This window comes from Acartia tonsa, chromosome 9 (assembly GCF_053477335.1).
Source record: "Acartia tonsa isolate MP-2025a chromosome 9, ASM5347733v1, whole genome shotgun sequence".
Lineage (NCBI taxonomy): Eukaryota > Metazoa > Arthropoda > Copepoda > Calanoida > Acartiidae > Acartia > Acartia tonsa.
This window is the reverse complement of record NC_137268.1, coordinates 29,674,568-29,694,778: the sequence shown is the minus strand read 5'-3', so window position 1 is coordinate 29,694,778 and position 20,211 is coordinate 29,674,568. Positions and strand designations below refer to the sequence as shown.

Genomic DNA, 20,211 nt, shown 5'->3' with positions numbered 1-20,211 from the left:
AATGGTGGGTAGCCAATACGTTTTATATAAAATGCTAAAAGTTTTATTCGCAAAATAAAAATTGTAGTGTCCTTTTTAACCGACTATAATCATTGCAAAAAAAAGTCCACTGCGACAAAATGGCGAACAAAATTCGGCGGAATCCATTTTGTTAAAAAGTTTAGCATTACATTAGTTTTAGGCACTTTTTGTTAGGTTGCAACGGTTTTTTGTTTTGTTTTAAAACAATTTTTTAGTAGCAAAGCTACTTAAGTATATATGTAAGATCAAACTTCTGTATGTTGCTTTTAGAGAAAATTGTTTAAGGATAGAGGCATTTATGTCTACATATAAGCCAAAATTTAATTTCTAAAACATTTAAAAATCGCCACAAGCCCAACTTATTTTAAAGTAAAGCTTTGTGTATAGCACTTAACTGATTAACAAGAGAGAGAGAGAGAAAAAGAGAGAGACACACAAAAAAAGAGAAAGAAAGAGAGATAGATAGAGAGAGAGTAAAAAAGTAAGAAAAGAAACCTAATTCTAGAATAATGCCAAAGTTTTATATCTAAAAGTTTTCTAAAAGTAGAAATTCCATTTGCTAGATTGATTTACATAGGATATACTAATGTTTTAGTTTAACTTTTAAGATAGTCTAGCTCCACCAGGGATAAGTCAATGAAAAATAATTCAAAATTAAGTAATAAAACTAAAGATTTTCTAAAACATATAAAAATCCTTCAGTTAAAAAAGATAAACCTTTTTGGTAGATGGGGGGAGGGGGGCACTTTCCCCAATTCCTGGGCTTACTTAATCCTCCCATTTCCCCCATGTAATTCCATTTTACTTTAAAGTTACAAATTAAAATTGATATCTTTTATTTTGCCCCAAAATAATGCATTAGAAAAAAGTTGTAGTGTAAAAGTTTGTTAAAGGAATTTATCCTATTTTGTCTGTACCTTAAGATATCACTAAGCACTGAACAGATTGGGTTCTCTATGTTTGAGAACCTTCAAAGGCTATAATATTTTAGTGGTGGTTTCAGGCTATTTTTCTGGGAAGAGGGGTTCTACCCTTTCAAACACCTAGCCACTATAGGCTAGGGCGCAGCCGCTATTTCTCTAGAAAGAAATAATATTGATACAGCTAATACACAATATTCAATAAAACTACTATTTTAAGGGGTGGGGGGGAATTCCTTGGGGGGACTCGAACCCTACTCCCATTAACTTTTCCCCGGGAATCAAACACCTCATTCAACTCCCCAGGGAGTGGAGGTGGGTGTTGGAGGGGGGGGAATAATACAAACTTCCAATTTTGACCAATTTAGAGAAATGCTTTTTCTTCAACTGGGTGGGGGGGGGGGGGGGTGGAGTGATTATAGGGAAGGGAGGGTTAAAGGGGAGAAAAATCATTAATTATTTAAAATCTCCCAGAAATCAAATATTAAAATCTACTCCAAGGATTTTTATTCCATTGGTTGATAAATTAATCTTCTACAAAAGTTTATTTTTTTTAAAAATTTACAGTTAAGTTATCATACAATGACCTAGCAAAGCTACTTTACAATGTACATCCACCCGTAGGTCATGGAAAATAACGTCTGTTTTGTAACCATAACTGCAACCCACCTTGATTTAAGTGAATTAACTATTCTATATCCCAATGGAGAAGTAGTGTAGCTATGGGAATTACAATTCAAAACTAGAAACAATATTTACTATCAATAATTAAACAGGTCATAAGAAAATGAGCATTATTTAGACAAAAAGTGCTGTTTTTCAGCAAGAAAAGGCCTGTTCTTAAATGGATATAGCAGGAACAAGTCATTAGTATTATTTTCACCAAAAATATTTGATTAAAAAGATAGGGTAACCCAATTCCAACTACGTTTGCTACTTTTTAATTGGTTCATATCTAAAGCTAAAATCATGAAAATTGTATACCCTTAAAACCTGCTAATGTGTTCTGATAGCAATTTGCCAAAAAACAAAATAACATATTACCAAAGGTTTTATTGTATTAGTTTAAGCATTAAGTATATAAATTGTTAAATTCCATCAATAATCAAGTAGGATTGTTAATTTTTCTTTGATTACTGACGTTCGGACGGAGCCTTATAAAAATTGGCTGTTTTATGAGATGGTTTTTAAAATCAAATTCTCACTAATTTGTTTCTTATCATCTCTGATACTATGGGCACAAGTTTCAGCTGAGAACATGCAATCTTTATCTACCCTTGCAGATAGACAGATAGCAAGATAGCCAGGCGTAGATAGAAGGATAGATAGCTCTAGATATCGCGTATTTTATCGATGATGCGAAATTATCTGCCGATTTTTGGGAGATATTTCGACATGCATGTTAATTAAACCTTCTTTTAAAACTATTTAGCATCATATTTTAGAAAAATACTTGCATGTTTTAGTTGAATAAAAAAATTAACCGAAAGGATATCAAATTTCAATATGACGACTTATTGGAAAGGGTAAAAAAGAAGGGAAGTTGATTTTTTTCTGCTAATAAAATGCAATCGATCGATGAAAGGTTATTTGATGCATTTTTTCTTATTATTTTTCATCATATTTTAATTCCTTTCCATTGGAGTTCTAGGGATCTTTCAGGACATGTACATCAGATTTTAATTAAATGTCGAAATTCAGGGGCAAAAAATCTGAATATAAGACAAATTCTTTTTAAAAAGTTATCTACCTACATGTGTACCTTACCTTTTTTGGAGGGGATAGAGAAAAAAAAACGAAATCATTTTACTATTTACACCTTTTTTGTCCCAATTAAAATTCTAAAAGCGTCTTAGCCAGAGTCTTTGCTAAAAGACAGCTAAAAGAACAGGGATGGAATAAATTAGATGTAGGGAAAATGTGAATTTAAAACTACTAAATTTAAAAACATAAAATTTTCTTTTCAAAAAAGTAGTTTAAATGATATAATTTTGAATAAAAAAATGCATAGTTTTAAATTGAAGTTAAGCTTTTTTTAAGCATAAAAAAGGTACCTACAAAAGGGGGTTCTCGCAAAACTGCTTGTTTTTAATTAAATTATTTAAAAGGCTTAAAAACTGTTTTTTTGAGAATATTCAGTTAAAGGGCATTTTATAAATAAGCATCAGATAAAAATTCAAAGATTTAAACCTAATATTTATGTTGAATTGCCAACACAACCTCATGTAAGGGGGGGGGGGGGTTGAAACTAGGGGGGACTACATAAAAGTTTAAAAGTAATTTGAAAACAATTTTCGTTGGTATCCCCAGAATTCATTGGAATTTAAATTAGAACAAACATACAAAAGTATAAATATACATTTTCAGAGGAAAAAGGAACATTTGGGGAAATTCAGATTTTTAAAATCAGACAGGAAGGTGTTATTGGACTGTAAATTATGTATACTTGTACCCAAAGTTTCATAAGCTCACTCTCTAAAACGTTAACCTAAAAATTTTAAAAATCTTATTTGTTTGATACAAACTGGCAGTGTTTAAACTTTTCCATCACTTATCTTAATTTGATATAGGGATAATTTTTTTAATTTTATACGTATGTCTTTTTCTATGATAAATATACTACTGTTCTGTTATTTCAAACCCCTCACCTTTCCCTACCTTTTTAAATTTGTTCCAAACTTTTAAAAACTTGTACTTAACACCGTGATTTAATTTGAAAATTAATGTAATGAAAATCAACTTTTAAATTTGCTTAAAACTTCATATAATTTCAAGTTTTTTTCCACATGAAATAATAGCTGATGAAATGCGAGCAAAAAAATAAAAGGAAACGAATAATTAAAGAGATTGGATTATGAGTTGCTACTAGTTTACTTGTGTGGCTATTTATCTCATAACTTTTAAAGATCTAAAAGTCCTAATTATAAAATGAGACCTTATAGACAAATCTTATATTATGTATATATATAAAAAAAAGAGAAAAATTGTTTTTTTACAGTAATCCACTCAAGGCCCCTGTTTTTAAATGCAGTTTAATTATGTTTTTCAAGAAAAAAATCTCATTTCCCTTGTTCCTAGTAATTAGTATCATTTCATTATATGTTAACATTTTCTTTCAGTAATAGGTGTTGCAATATTTAAACAAAAAATCGTTCATTTCAAAGAAAAAAAATCCGCAAAATAAGATTTAAAAAATCAACCAATTTTGCTGAAATAATTCTATTTTGAATCCCAATCCCCTAATCCTAGAATGTAAAGGATTAAGGTTGATTACATGTCAAAGCATAAAGGATTAATCCGTTTCTAACATGACAAACTGTATTTAGTAAAAAATATCCAAAGATATCTTTTTTCCAATAAACCAAAAATCATGAAAAATTGCAATTATCAGTTTTTAGATAATTATAGACATAAAAAATATTCTTTTATATTAACTTTTGACAAAGTTTAGAGTCTGCATTAAAGTTTTGAAATTAAAGGGGTATATATAATGAGATAATAATCTTTCTATAAAGTTTTGGTAAGATCAAAGGCGAAACTTTTGGTGATATTTGTTTCAAAATTTCTGGACTAAGTTTGGACTAGTCAAAAGTAACCCAACAAAATTTGTACATGTAGGTTTATTATAACTGCTAGGGTTGTGGTTTTAAAACAGCATAATCCATAAAAAATACAAAAATATTTGTATTTATAAGTTATTTGATGCTATATAGGTTAATCAAATTCTTGTCTAATGTTAAAAATATTTTTATTTGTGAAAAATTAGGGGTATAAACTAAGAAAACGCACTTAGAATTGCCATGTTTAAGTCTAAAAAACATTAATTTTATGCGTTTTGATTGCCATGCCGTAGTAAGAGTAACCACTATACCCCCAACCATAAACTTAAAACTATATCAAAAACAGACTCTGGTTTTGACACAGGGGTGGATGCATTGGTGGAGGAGCGGGCATATGATGGGGGGGGGGGGGGGAATAATAGGAAGAGAGGAAATAACAGAGGGAAAATTTGTAATAATATATAAAGAGGGGGGAAATGTTTCTATTAGTAACTACATGATTTTGGTTTTAGCAATGTAATAAGGAATATCTTTTAAACTTTTATAACAAATATATAAAACAAGGATAATAAGTAGCAGAGAAATAATGCATTAGATTAAATAACTAGCAAATTTAATGTACAAAAACAAAAATGAAAAATATGCATAAATTTTATTGTTCTATTTTAATTGTCTAACTATTTTGTCTAGGAATAGTTTTAAAGGGCCAACAAACTTCTTTTAGATGAATAAAAAGAGTTTAGAAAAAGGATAAAGGGATGGGACAATGAAAGATTTAATAGATTGGGAAATAGGTTTATGACATTGGAGGATAAATTAGTTTTTGCTAGTTATTCTGTTCAAAGAGAGCGGGGACAAAAGGCTGTTCATTACACTAGTCCCTTAAGTCCTACAAAAACGTTTTCTTATTCATTGAATTTTTTATTAGTTGGTTCATTAAGTTGAGTGTTCAAACGTTTCAACCACTTATTTTTAACCTCCAGAAAGAGTAATTGTATGTATCATCATTGGTATCGTACATCCATTTAATAGGCCATTGTCTTATTCATTTAGATCCCTCGATTCTGTTTTTTATTTACATTATGAGAAACCTTAATAAATCTTTCATTGGCCAATCCCTAATCCATGAATTATTAGATCACAGACACCATCCTATTTGTTTAACAGAATTAAAAATATTTTTACAGGCAAGCAAAAAGTGTAATTGTTTAATTGTAATGAATTTACAAAGAAAGTGGGAAAGATAAAGATCACAGGGACACCTTGGCTATTCAGGGACGCTGGGGATGGGTTATTCAAGAAAAACCTTAAATCCCAAACTGTAGAAAGATTGATAACTAAGATTTGAATATAAAATGTCCAATATATCTAAAACACTTATTTAATTCACAATGACCAAACCCTTCCATCCATGGGAGATGTGAGATAATGAAAATTAAGCAATTTGATCTTTCTGTCTCTCTCTCTCTCTCTCTCTCTCTCTGTCTCTCTGAGAGAGTTTCAATTTTGCACAATTTAGCACTGAAAAGCCAACTGGAACAATCATTTTCATTGCTAAAGTTAATGCAAAAAGGCTATAAAATGTGTTTTGTTTAATATTACACAACAAAAAAACTGCAATTTTCTCTTCGAAATGTAAATGACGGTCATTCTATGGGACATACAGACTTTAGCAAGAATATGACAAGTTATAAGAAAAGCTTCGCTTCTCTGAAAACAACAACGGCTTAATTTGCAAAATGTCAAGTAGAGTAAATGGGAAGATAAAGAGAGAGAGAGAGAGAGAAATAGACAAACCAGGGTGAGAGGGGACATTGGACTGTAAGTTATACTAGTGCCCAAAGTTCTCTGATTCGAGGGGTTAACAATTTTGGGTACTTAATATTCAATCTTAACAGGTTTGTTTAAACTACTAGTGTCAACAGTAATAATAACCAAAGGAGGTGCAATTTTGTTTATAATCATTGGATATGTACATAAATTTATCATCCATTGTCTTATCCCTTAAGATCACTGAGAGGTAATGCACTTTTAGAGCAGTGTGATGTGCCTTTTCTGAAAATTTTCACTTTTAAAAGTTCTTGTTATCTCTTTCTATTCTTTTTTCTGCTACAAATACATCTGATGACATTTAAGCTTTCACACACACACACTGTGTGTGTGTATTTTCAGTGTAAGTTTGTGTGTTAGTTAAAAAGACAGCCTTAAAAAGTATTCATGACTATAAAGGTGTTCGGCCGTTTAGCCTTTAAACAGACAAACAGACACACACATTTTCACTAGACAATTACAGTTTTATGTTGTATGCAAATTTTTTGCAAGCATAAAAGGTATAATGCATTAACAAAGATATATCTCACTAAAAACACTGCAAAAATGTTATTTAATTTAAAATGCTGGATACCTTTTATGCCCGGCTTCATTATAGTCCATTAATTGTCCATACAGGGTAATACAATTGCCCAAAATTTGCTAAAAAACTTTCCATGCAAAACAATCCAACCCCCCTTCCCCCTCGAGAATTTGCAGAAAAAAAGTATAGAGGGAGGGGAGAGGGGGGTAAAAGACGTGAAGCATTCGTAGTTAATTGGGCAAAAAACTGCATAGCATCGTTAACAAGCTTAAATTGGAAATTCTTAAACACATATTCTTACTTTTTTCCAATGAAAAAGTTGAAATAAATAGGTCTGTCTGTGATTCTAAAATTATAAAAAAAAAACTTTTTACCTTTTCTAACTCCAAGAGATGAAATCTTAAAACTTGAATAGCTTGCACCATCTAAAATAAAAGAAAATAATTAAAATCATACAAAAATTTTCCAATTATTCTTTAAAAATCTATTAAAAACTAATAAATATTTGGCATATTATTTAACAAAGAATTAACACGTTTATTTAGACAGATGGACGGATATAATATGTAGATTTTATTGATTATTTTTTGGCTGATTTTTATCAATTTGTGTTTTAGGTAGATTTTACATTTGAATACCTCTGATAACATCTTATAGTTGACTATAATTAGTATACAACATGCTACTTTATATTTCAGTAAATAAATATTTAAATACTATTTTGCTGGCAGTAAAGTTAAGTTGTCGTCAGTTGACGTGTCCCTTTCTCCGAATTTAACGCGATGCTCATTATTTCGAGTCAAGGGACTTAAAAACTGTTAGATGGGCGAGACACACAAATTTTTGTGTTCTTTTTAACCTACAGTAATATAATATTAAATATTTACTCCTAAATGGGGTTATGATAAAGTGAATGCATTTTAAGAAACGGAGGGATCTTTGAGTCCCCAAGGGGCTTGAAATTTGAAACTTTTACCATATGGGACAAGAAATTTGGGGGGGTTAAATTTTACCACAAAATTAACTTTAACATCAAGGACAAATAAAGCCATAAGTAGCGCAGAAATAACAACTAAAGAGTAGCTGCGCTCTTTAAATCGTTTCAAAATATATTAAAACAAAATCTTTTTTATCTGTTTTATATTGTGTTTTTATAAGAGTGTAAAAGAACAACAAACATGGCTCTAAATGCATTAAATATGACATAACGAATATGCAACATAAATGTATAGAACTGTAAAATTTCATGCCGAATTATGTCATCATATCCATAAGTAGCGTAGCAAAAACAAAATTTTATCATTTTTAGAAATCTTTATTACATATTTAGAATATCATTAAACAAGATAGTAGGTTGGGGGGGGGGGGAGTTTAAGAGTAGCTGCGCTACTTGAAAATGCCATAAACCTAAAAGGCATGTATTAGTAGAAAATAAAATTTTGATTATGAAATACGAAATCTCTCAGATCATATGTATCTACTTATGTTCCGAGGTCTTTTTACAGATTGTAAAGCTGGTTAATAAAAAGAGGTTGTATAATCTTCATATAACATTAAACATCTTGTTCCAACACATTTTTATATCCGGGGATAAAATGTTTGTATGCTTTTATTTGTAGGTATCTACCTATGCTTTTAAAGTAGCAGGGCTTATTTAATGTCTGTCTGTCTGTTGGTCTGTAACGCTACTTAAACATACCTCACCCATTTTACATTTTGTTTTTGATAGCTGACAATATTAAGAAGAAAGGACTGTGGATTAATTTCACAGCCATTTCCCAATCCCTTCCTTATACAACATGAAGATTCTTAGGGGTCGTCGGGAGATAGAAATTTGAGTAAGAGTGATGGGTCGGGAAAATATACTGGAATGGGGGGAAAAGCTATGGGTATGAAAATGATACAGGGTGTTGACAAAAATTTTAATACGAATCTCAAATTATATGTGTAGATTCCTTTAATGATAAGGAATAATTCAGAAGCTACTATATTTTGTAGATTTGCATGAACATATTTAAATGATTGTATCGTGTTCAATCACAGGGCTATGATGGCCTATTTTATGGGTATAATAAAAATTTTTAGACTCACACAAAGTGCCTTATATATACAAACACACACACACACACACACAAACATCATAGTTATAATAAATGGTCAGGTCATAAACTTGATTAGCTCCCTGAAAACTTTTAAAAATGCATATACAAACTTTTGAAACACCCTGTAAAGAAATGTTAGTTAAGTATTCTATATGGGTATGTAACCTCTTTGCCATAACATGTATATGTGAGATAAAAATTTTCTGAAAAAAGGGGAGGGGGCGTCTGAAAAAAAGGGTTCTTTCTCTATGTTTAGCAAGCTACAAAAGGGGGCATTATTCACCTTCCCTAGCCATGGCAAAACGCCCTCTACTTTTCAAGCCTATTCAAATCACAAAGACAGTTGTGTGCCACACCCCTTTTTGGTCACACACACACACAAAATCTACCAAAAAAAAGAAATTATTTTTGGAGAAAATTCGTAGTCGTTTGATCATTTAAATGTTAATCTAAATCTATTTGTTTTTTATGTATAAATATTCATTAGCTATTTTGCATAATATATGGTATAAATACACATTAAAGCAGATTAACTGGAATAAAAAAGAAAGGGGGGAGTGGGGGGTTTATGTGTGTTGTTAACAGATTTTTGGTTGAAAATTGTTTGATTAGCTGATAATCTGCCCCCAAAATACACAGTGAATAAAATTCATTAAAATCCCCCCCAGCCCCCTTAAAGAGTACCCAAACTCCCCACATAAAACAAAATCCTTTTTTCATTGTTGTCCTATTAAACATTTTTTCAGCATCAAAGAGGTTTCAAAATCAAACAAATGAATAATAGAAATGCAAACTTAAAATTAACCCCCCCCCCCCTCTCCCATACCATCATCAAATTTGAATGTGGTTTGGATGGGTTGTCACATATTAAGCTAATGAAACCACAGCCCACAGCGGCCACAAAATTGCTCACATAAATTAATTTTATTATGGATCAATAAAATTTGTTCAGAACTATTTTAACAAAATTTTATTTCTTTAAAAAGCAATATATATAAGCATTGGATAAGCTAATTAGATTACTAATTACCCCCCTTCAGGGCCTGTCTCACCGACTACTCTCAAATTAAAATGATGAATCTTTAAATTCATAATGAACTTAATTCATTTCCTTCCCCTCGCCAAATTAAATCTCCCTTTTTCTTTCTTTCTTGTGCTATTATGCTTTTTCTCATGAAATTACTAAATGATAGAGACTTGAGAACTAATTGAATGGAAAGATGTGAATGAAGAGACAAAAAGATGATTGCATGACTGCTGACTATTCATTTTCATAATTCAATAATCGGTTTCTAGAAACTCAACAAGAAAATCCCGCGGCATTGCTGGGCTGTTGCGCTTGATAGGGGTGCCAACTTCAACATTTATTTTACTACTTTTTTCAATAATTCAGGATGAAAAATCTTTAAACTCATGGAGGGAGGGGACATTGATCTGTAAATTACACTAGTAACCAAAGTTTAATAACCAAGTTAACTTTTCATTTGCTCAAAACTTTGGAAACTTTAAAATATGATTGGTTGGTTCCAATTTACTAATAAATTCAATCTATAGAAAAGGTAATTTTATTCATCATCATTGGGGACGAATTTAAATTTATTCTCGATTTTCATCATTAATAACTATTTTGATTTTTGAAATAAAATAGGTTGACAGCCCTGTTTAAAAGAAACAAGACATTTCTAGGAATTTTGTCCCAGATTTGAGGAAATATTATGTATGAAACAACATAATGATACCGTGCTCTGCACTAAATCCAGTTATTAGCCCACCTAGACCTGCTACTATTAAGTAACTCCCCAGTTAAACTTAGGTGCGCTCATTAACTTTTAATGTTGAGTAATAATTTCGCAGAAAATCAAATGTAAAACATGTTAATATTAGGTCACACATTACCCTTTTACATCAAAGGCCATTATGTCAACAATAAACATTGTAATTAAATGTCAACACAAAGTTTCCACGTCAAACAGGGTAGTTTTTTTTTATTGACTAAAAGTTTTGTTGTGTCTTGAACAATGTAGGTTTTGATTGAGCTGTAATAAAAATGTAGGAAATGCTGTCATCGTTTGATGACCAATTGTTGCTGCCCCCTGCGGGCTTTTTTTTACACCTTTAGGAAGTTTTAGTGTAAAATTGTGTGCGTGCGTGTGTGTGTGGATGGGGAAACCCCCCCAGTTGACAGTTGTATGACTGAAAAAAAGAACTACTAACAGCACTGCCAAGGTCAAGAGAGGATTTATCATGTAAACTGTCAAATCCATCCTCATTGGTGCAACAGAAAATCCGCGAAAAAATGAAAATAGCCACACACAAAAATGCTCCTCAAAAATACAAAACAAATCCATAAAAAAAAGGCAACCTCCCCTCCCCCTTCCAAAAATGCAAATAAAAGTATTAAAACCTAAAGAAATTAAACGCAACCAAATTTTAACAATCTTGAACTAACACTTTCTCTTCCTTTTTATGATTACTGTATTTATTATGCTATTCTAATAAGAATAACGGGAATATGCACAAAAAAAGTAGAAAATAAAAGAAGCTACTTGATGAAATAGCGGGGGTGGGAAGAAGTTATTGTAAAATTATGAGTTTGCTAACTGCCTTTCTGAAATATTAAATATCAATTTATCATCAATTTTGAAGGTCTGGTTAGAACTATTGTGCTGATTTCTAGGCTGTCAGATAGATAGATAGATTAATAGATCCTAGGGGATAGATAGATACAATATTATACAGATAGAAGCAGAGAAGTCTAGAAGTCTAGTGCAGTTTGATTAATGGATTTAGGATCTTTTGACAGCAGGTGTCAACACAAAATTACCAAAAAGAATCCGCCAAAAAAATTTAAAAAAAATCTACCAATTAAATTTTATAAAAAATCTACCAAAAATCTGCTAAAAAATGTCCTAATTTATAGAAAAATGTTTTCCTCTAAATCTTAATAGTTTTGCTGAAATACAAATTTCTTCGAAACAAAGAAACACCCTCACAGCCAAACAACCCTCCTCACCCAACCTACGAGAGAGAGAAAGGCTTTCCCTAGCCGTTTTATGATGCATTCTAGCTGTCAAAAATGAAGTATTTTATTTCTTTCTCTCTTCCTCTTTAGGTTATATTATTATGTTGTAACCGCATGAAAAAAAAAACAATGCTTGCTTCTTAATTGTTATAAACAACTTACTTTTTTTCAATACAATGTATTTTTTGCTTTAAAATATTATTTATCAATTCATGGTCAATTCTATTTCTATAACTTGGAATAACACAGTTGTTCATAGTAATAATAGTAATTATTATTACAGAGGGGATACCCAATTTTCTGCCACGCCATAATTTGTGTCAAAATTAATGATTTTCTGCAATTCAAACATAATAAATGGCTTTCAGTTTTGTTCATTTTTTTCAAGGGCATGAAATGGACATACTTAATTTCTAATTACACAAAAAATCGACCTTTTTACAACATTAAATTGCTTAACCAAATATTTTTGTTTTATGCTTTTTCTGCTAAAAACTTTTTATAATAAATTATTAACATTTGACAAATTAAACATTCTGCATATAAGTTGTATTCAGTGCAATTTTCATGAAAAATTATAGATCGATATCATATATTAATCCTTATAAATGTTACAAAAAGTCATATTTAAGCTATTGTATTATGTTATTTATCATCAAAAGGTGTTTTAAAAATAAAAGAACTAGAAAAGATCATAAGAGCCATGTAAAAAATCCGCTAAATTAATGTAATGGATATATATCAATAGCATATTACTGTTAGATAATATTTGTTTAGTTATAAAGAATGTAAAGGGATATGTTAAGGGCTTTTACTATCCTATCCCCGCAGGGGTAAAGGTTAGGTCACTCTAGCTTTTATTAAAGATATCGGTCCATTTTTTATTTTTGAAAGACAATTCTGTAAAAAAAAAATACAGGATTTTATATTTCAAATTGTAGTTAAATGATACACTAACCCCTAAAGCCCTGGAAGATATACAGGAAGTGAGGATTTTGTTCTGTAGATTGAAAGCAAAGATTATGGGTACACAAACTACACAGTGTCCCTGCTAGACTGCTAGGATTCAAACCCAGGCCAATTATTCTAAATTAATCATAAAAGAAAATCAGTTTAAGTAAACTGTCTAACAGAAAAGTTAATGGCAAATTAATAAAGGACCCCAATCTAAAATTTTTTTGCTATTTTTTAAAGTTTGCTGTATTAAAAATCCTTCAGATTTCTTCTAAAGGGAAATGTTAGATGTAAAGATAGCTAAGTCAAACATGCTCCCATTTCATAAATATTTTCCGGTCGGCCGTTTGTTGTTGTTTTCCAACCCCCGGTAATTAATACGTTTATGTTTATGACCTTATAACAACGATTTTTATCTATTTAAACATTGGTTTAAGAAAGGATAGGGAAATAGTACCAGCAGAAAATCTCTAGTATTTAAAGTTTAAGGTACAATTATATTGAATCAAAATGTGTTGTTTCAAAGTAATTTAATTTTAATTTATTCAACAGAAAAGGTAATTTTGTTCATTATAATTGCGGGTATAATTTTATTATTGTCTACTGTCTTATCCCTTTCGGTTAAAATCAGAAAAATTTAAAAATGTTTGATTTTGATATTTATTTGTATGATGCGTGTTATAATTTTATAAATCCAGGAAAAACATTGATTTTTCTCCCTGATTTTCTTTTGATTGATTTGATACAGCGATTGATTCGCTTTATATAAATATATGTATGCTTATACATACATAGGGGATATTTTCTGTAAAGGAGGAGGGGCACAAAAGTCATACAGCTGCCCTTGGTCCCCCCCCCCCTCCCCATTCTAAAATCAAATTTTAAAAGGGGACAAAAATAATTTCATATGTGAAAAAAGGGGGGAGGGAGGTATTAAATATTTGCAGCTGTGTTAAAATTTGAAAAGTCTAATACAATTTAAGGTTCAGTTAGATTTGGAAAAATATCAATACAAAAATATTGTAATAGAAATTGTAACTAATATTTGAGGCGCCTCTATTTCATTTATATTTTGGGTTAAAAGGGTCATTTTTGTGTTAAAATGAAGATTTTAGGTATAAAAATAAAATATCATCAAAAGTATAAATAATTAATCAAACTAAAGTGTCTTATTTGCTCAACAATATTGGAACAAGAAATAAACTAGGACAATTATGTTCATAGGTAGTGCAGCTAGGACAATTTTTTAAAAGTTAAGAAACACCTTAATAAAGGGTCCTATAACATGAAATAAGACTTAATGGAATTAGAATTGATTAAGTTATAGAGAAGCTCTGTTACAATGTCTATCATTACAATCAAAGTCATAATAAAAAGTAGGGTTGGGCCGGATATCCGGTGTGGCCGGATATCCGGCCATTTTCAATATCCGGCCGGATACCGGATATTGAAACTATCCGGCCGGATATCCGGCTCTATAATTTTTTATACTTTACACCAAAAATCTCTGCTTTTTCAAATTTTAAATGGCTATAATTTTCTTATTATTGAAGCTAGAAGAACATTTTTTCTGAACAAGTTTAACTTTATGTAAATTTATATAAGATTTCTGAAGAATTTTTTTTTGCTACTTTAGTATCTGGTAATTTGGCCGGTTATCCGGCCGGATATCCGGTAATTTGGCCGGATAACCGGATATTTGCCGGGTATCCGGCCGGTTACCGGATATCCGGCGTTTGAAATCAGCCGGATATCCGGTATCCGGCCAAAAAAGTATCCGGCCCAACCCTAATAAAAAGAGACCGACAAAATAACATAAATTTCTCCTAAAGTGGAGTAATACAAAAATATATACATGATATAAGTGAGAGGGATAGAGCAACGGAAGAAAAAAACTATTTGGCTTTGTTTCTGCATCTTATTTTTACAATAGAATGCTCTAAATATGCAATATTTAAAAAATATTTTTAGTTAAAAATGTTAGAGGCATACTATTTGTGTAGGTGCCATACCTCTTGCCCTGAAATATTTTGTAAGTAAGAAATATAATAAATGATGTATTTCTATGGTTTTACAAGGAAAGGATATTCTTTCTGAAGAAAAATATTTTTTTTTATCATTTTTGGCAAATTGAAATTTATGATAATTGGAACAAATGAATAGTTTTTGTTTATGAAGTTTGAGACAAAACAGTTTTTTTTCAGATGCCATACCTCTGTTCGAGATTTCACTAACTCAACCAAAACTGGTTTCCCGGTTTTTTCTTGTGCGCATTTTTTATTTAATGCCGCGTAACGTTATGAACACATGTAGCTGCACAGCGGTGGAGAGGAAGGTCATTAAGACAGTTTTTTGCCCACCCCATACAATGTTTCTAGCCCCAGATAATGATAGTTAAATAGTAATTTCAAAGATAATAGTCACTTTTTGCTTTTTTGAAGCAAACTTCATTCATTTCTTAATCTGCCCACAAGGTGTTGGTGAGGTTTTGGGTTCGAGCCTCTCAACCTTATCACAAAGAAAATAAAACTCCTACTGCTGCTATGTTTAAGGCCAATTTAATATAAAAATTATCAATCTATATAAAATATTTGTTATCTAAAAACAAATTTTTCATTTGACTTAAATATTTCAATTGACTATGTCAAAATCATACGCCACAACAATTTGCTGAGCCATCAGAAAGTTATCATTTTAAATTTTTGACCTAAAATATAGTATCAGAAAGCATTCAGCTGAAAATTTTCATCATTTTTAACACCCAGAAATTTGCCTTCAAAATGCTTCTTTTCTTATTATCTTAAAATTTAGAAGCTAGGCTTTTTAGCGACAGATATGCAAAAATGTATGTTAAAATTTTCAAAGATATTATAATCTAAGGTTGAAAATTGTGTATTTTAGGAGGTTAGGCGCGAAGCACCAGAAAAAAAACCCACGTCCAAATAAGTTCTCTTTTTGTAAGGTTAAATAACTGTTATTTCCAATTTTATATGGATAATAACCCATAAATTCGATTATTTATCCACCTTTTTGAAAAAAAATCCTCCAACCCCAACAAGTCATTTTTAATGGTGGTAGTAAAGTGTTGACGCGCCCATTACCTGATAAGTCAAGCCAAGGTAATCTATCAAAAGTAGGCAAATAAAAATTTGGCGCCAAAATGAATTATTTTTTAAATTCTAAGGCTTTTGTTTGCATTTCATGATTGCTTGTGAGCTATGCATTATTTTACTACATTTTATATGTTACTTTATGTCTTCAGTAAAATTGGTATTAGGGTGATTTTTGTTAATTTTTCCCCCTTTCTACAATACCCTTTTATTTAACTTCAACCCTGCTTAGAAAAAGATAAGATAACAAAACTCATATATGCTTACAAAAATTTTAAGGGATTTTTTGTTAAATTTTTCAGGATGACTTTTAGCTATGTAACCTTCATTTTTTGTTAATTTTAATAGTTTTAAATATGAATTTTACTTGTACATAAGGGCAGAAAAAAAGATATTCTCAAGAGTTCCTGTTAAAACTAGAGGAACTATATTGACATACTTTTTAAAGGGTAATGTTGACTATATGGAATTTATAGAAGTGATCATTAATGTCAATATTTCCAACATGATAATATTACTGTTATATGTTGATATAACAAAAGGACAAAAGTTTAACTGAGGTAAAGTCGAAGCAATTTTGCTTTTCAATGAGGTGATTACATTCTTATGAACAAGATATTTAAAATCTCACCAATTTTATGGGGGGGTGGGGAAGGTTTAGGGCAAAAAAACAGAAAAGAAAATTAAGTTTTTTTCTTGAAAATATGTCAAATGACGTCCTAAGGCAAAATGTTGTATAATAAGGGTTTTGTTAAAGGGACTTTCTTGATGCCTACCAAAATGTCAAAATAGCAAAAAAAATTATATAAATATGAACAACACACAAAATACCAAATTTGACCGGAAGAAAAGTTGATAAAAAGTTTATCTTATCAAATGAACAAAGCTATAGAACAAAAGCGTAGCTTTTCTACATGCAAGAAACACCTTTTGTTAATACTATGAGCAAAGGTTTAGGGCATCGCCATAGCTACATAACACAATAGCATCAATATGCACAGAGTCTAGAAAAATAATTGACCATTTCAAGTAATTTAAGCCATTTAATCTTTAATCTTGTTATAAAAAATGTTTTGAAAGTATTTATTTCTAATAAAAATAAATATATGAAAAAAATTGTGAACATTTCCAATGAATGTCTGATTGGTTTTCTGAACTCTGTTGCTTTGGAATGTTAGATACAAAGAATCTGAGCTATGGCTTGACTGATGGGTTCAACTCAATACCATGTCATGGATAAATTAACATTCAGGTTGCAAAATAACCACAATTGTTGTTGCATTACGTGTCAACCTAAAACACTATCCCCTAAAATAAACCCCATATTTACAAGCATAAGTTAAGCAAGAAAGCCCATTGTGGTAAAGCAATAAGTTCCACAGGGAATTATATTAATTCATTATCATATTGGGGTAACAATTAATTTTTGCAGTGTTTAATTTTTTCTAACTTTTGGGTACATAAAAATCCAGATAGGCTAGAGATTGGGTATGATGTGATAGTGAGTATGGGGGGGGGGAGGATTGAAATACTTTGAGGGGAGATAGCAGAATAGATAGGATAGAAAATTCATTCTCTTTCATTCAAAATGGCCTTTTCTACAAACCAAAACATGTTATACATATATGTATGTATGTACATTTAGATCTGCCCTAAATCTCCCCTTTGATTTTACCATCCCCCTTTTTAAAGATAATCTTTGCCTTTAAGACTTATTTTAAAGATTTATTGAAGAAAATTAGAATTCAAGATCAGATGGTTTAAAATTTACCATGAAAGAAAGGTGCAAATGCAATGTTTAGTATTTTTCCCTAATATTCTTGCCTTTTGGAAGGGAGAAATATTTATTATTTTACTTTCCCAATCCCTTTGACCCTTGAGTATTGTAATGTTAGGATAATGTAATACTAAGTACAACAGAATCAGAGAGAGAGAAAGAGAAAGAGAGAGTGATGGAAAAAGGGAACGAAAGTGAGAGAGAGGGTTTAGTTAATGTAAACAAATGAGCCAAATCCTTTTCTGAAGAGCAAACTCTATTTTTCCCTCATTTTTCTCAGAAGACAGCTTTTTAACATTTAAAAATAGTTTAAAGAAAGACAAAAAATTATCACCTTAATCTCAAAGAATTTTAAGGTTTTGATTGCATCACTTAGTCTTGAAATAGCATTAATCAATAAGAAAAGGATAAAAATGCACTGAAGCTAACTTTTTTGATGACAAAAAGAAAAACTCCCATTTGAATAGCAATAAGTCACAGCTATTTTCCCTTCTCTAATGGAACTTTTCTTTTCCTAGCAATTGTATTTATATATAAACATTATTTGTTGGCTGTATAATTTTTTTTGCAAAAGGAAAATATACTTGTAGTAAAAAATGGTGTAATGAAACCATGTTTAAAATTTGTGGTATAAGTTTAACTTGATATTAGGTGTCCTAGGGTCATATTAGCACAAAACCACCATTTACCCCCCTCGATAGTGTAACAGGCTATCATCCATACTGCATATTATTGGGGTGGGGGTCCTGTGGGTGGGGGAGGAATCCCCTGACACCCCGGGGGTCCCACCAAATATACCAAATAAATTTTCATTAAGATTTTATTACTTGGAAAATTTGAAATTGATGGTTCTATGGCGAGGGGAAAAAGGATATTTTATCTTTTTTCTCTCATTTTCTGTCTGGGTTATATTCTATAGATAATAATTTAGGGAATATTACTTTTACTTTCATTTTATTATAAAAATTTATAGACAATTATAAATAAACTTGTTATTTATCTAATCATAGGGTATAAAGCAAAAAAGCTTACTGTATAAATTATCTTAAAAAGCCTTGTTCAACCCATCAGGGGCTGAAACTAAATATTTCTATTGATAAAATAATTCTTATTGATACTAAAAAGAAATTATTAATGTGTCAAAAACATACAAAAATGTAATAATTATTATTAATAGATTTAATTGATTATTTGAGAAGTGGTAATATAATAATTTATTATGTTATTTAAGAATGATTTCTGTATTATGGGATGATTTTTCAACATCCACCCCCCCCCCTCACTCTCAAAAACATTGATGATATCTTGCAAGGAAGATTAAGGGGGGGGGGGGAGAGAGAAGAGATTGGAAAGAAAGGAAAAGAGATGAAAGGTGCCCCCTGAATACAGTTAAATATCTTTAATTTAAATTTACAATATAAAAATTTAATAATTATTTTGTAAAATGTAAAACTTTGCCTTTTGGCGGATTTTTAAAAATTATTTTGGAAGATTTTTAAAATCAATTTTTTGCTTGATTGTAAAAATAGCCTGGGATGGATATATTGTAGCCGTGATATCGCAGAACCATGTAATATGAATACTATTACGATAAAATCAGTGGGTTTTCTTACATACATACTGATTAGAGGGTGTACGTACATACTTCTCAGGCCAACAGGGGGAGCTAGATTGCCCCCACACAAAAATGCATTTTATAAAAAAAAACAGGTACCTAAAGGAATAAGACAATGGCCGATACATTAATGTGTATTCCCAATATTCACAAAATTACCCCATTCGGCAGATTACAATTGGTGGTTGAAACGTTAAGACACTGAACTTAAGGAACCAACCAATCTTAATTCTATGAAAGTCCCCAAAGTTATTATTATATAACTTTGGGGACTATGTCCCCTTCTTCCCTGGTTTTCAACATATTCATGTTATAGCTGTTAGGGGGGTAATATCCTAATAATGATTTTAGACCCAATGTCCAATCACTTGAACCCTGATAAAAATACATAGTTACACATAATACATACTTTTATACTGTATACATTACAATATATTAATATATTATGTAATAACAAACTTATTCTACCATCAAAAAAAAACGCAGTAAAAATGCATTTATATATTTTAAAAGCGACGCCTAACGGTTTAAATTAAAACTAAAAAAGGTTGACTCACCAGACTATCGACTTCAGGGTCTGCCATATAGTAAGGTTTCTCTGCACGAATCTGAAACAGAAAAAGGAGATTATTAGTATGATTAAGTATACATAAAACTTTATTATAGACTATCAAAATCATTCTTTGATTCATTTTATTCTTGTTTAAAAGTCTTTATTTAAAAATACCAATTGTTGCTGTATTAAAATATATATATTGTTAAACTAGCTGAATATGA

The 20,211-nt window shown here is 30.6% G+C and overlaps 1 protein-coding gene across 3 annotated transcripts in view; it reads right to left on the bottom strand.

The window, feature by feature from the left end:
• hth (Meis homeobox homothorax) overlaps positions 1-20,211 on the bottom strand; it is a 157,638-nt gene that overhangs the window by 58,325 nt on the left and 79,102 nt on the right. For all 3 annotated transcript variants that reach the window (XM_080172554.1, XM_080172555.1, XM_080172553.1), the window contains 2 exons: positions 19,992-20,042; positions 7,229-7,279 (listed from right to left, as the gene is read on the bottom strand). In XM_080172554.1, the coding sequence (XP_080028680.1) occupies positions 7,229-7,279; positions 19,992-20,042 (102 nt within the window). The remainder of the gene's footprint in view (positions 1-7,228; positions 7,280-19,991; positions 20,043-20,211) is intronic.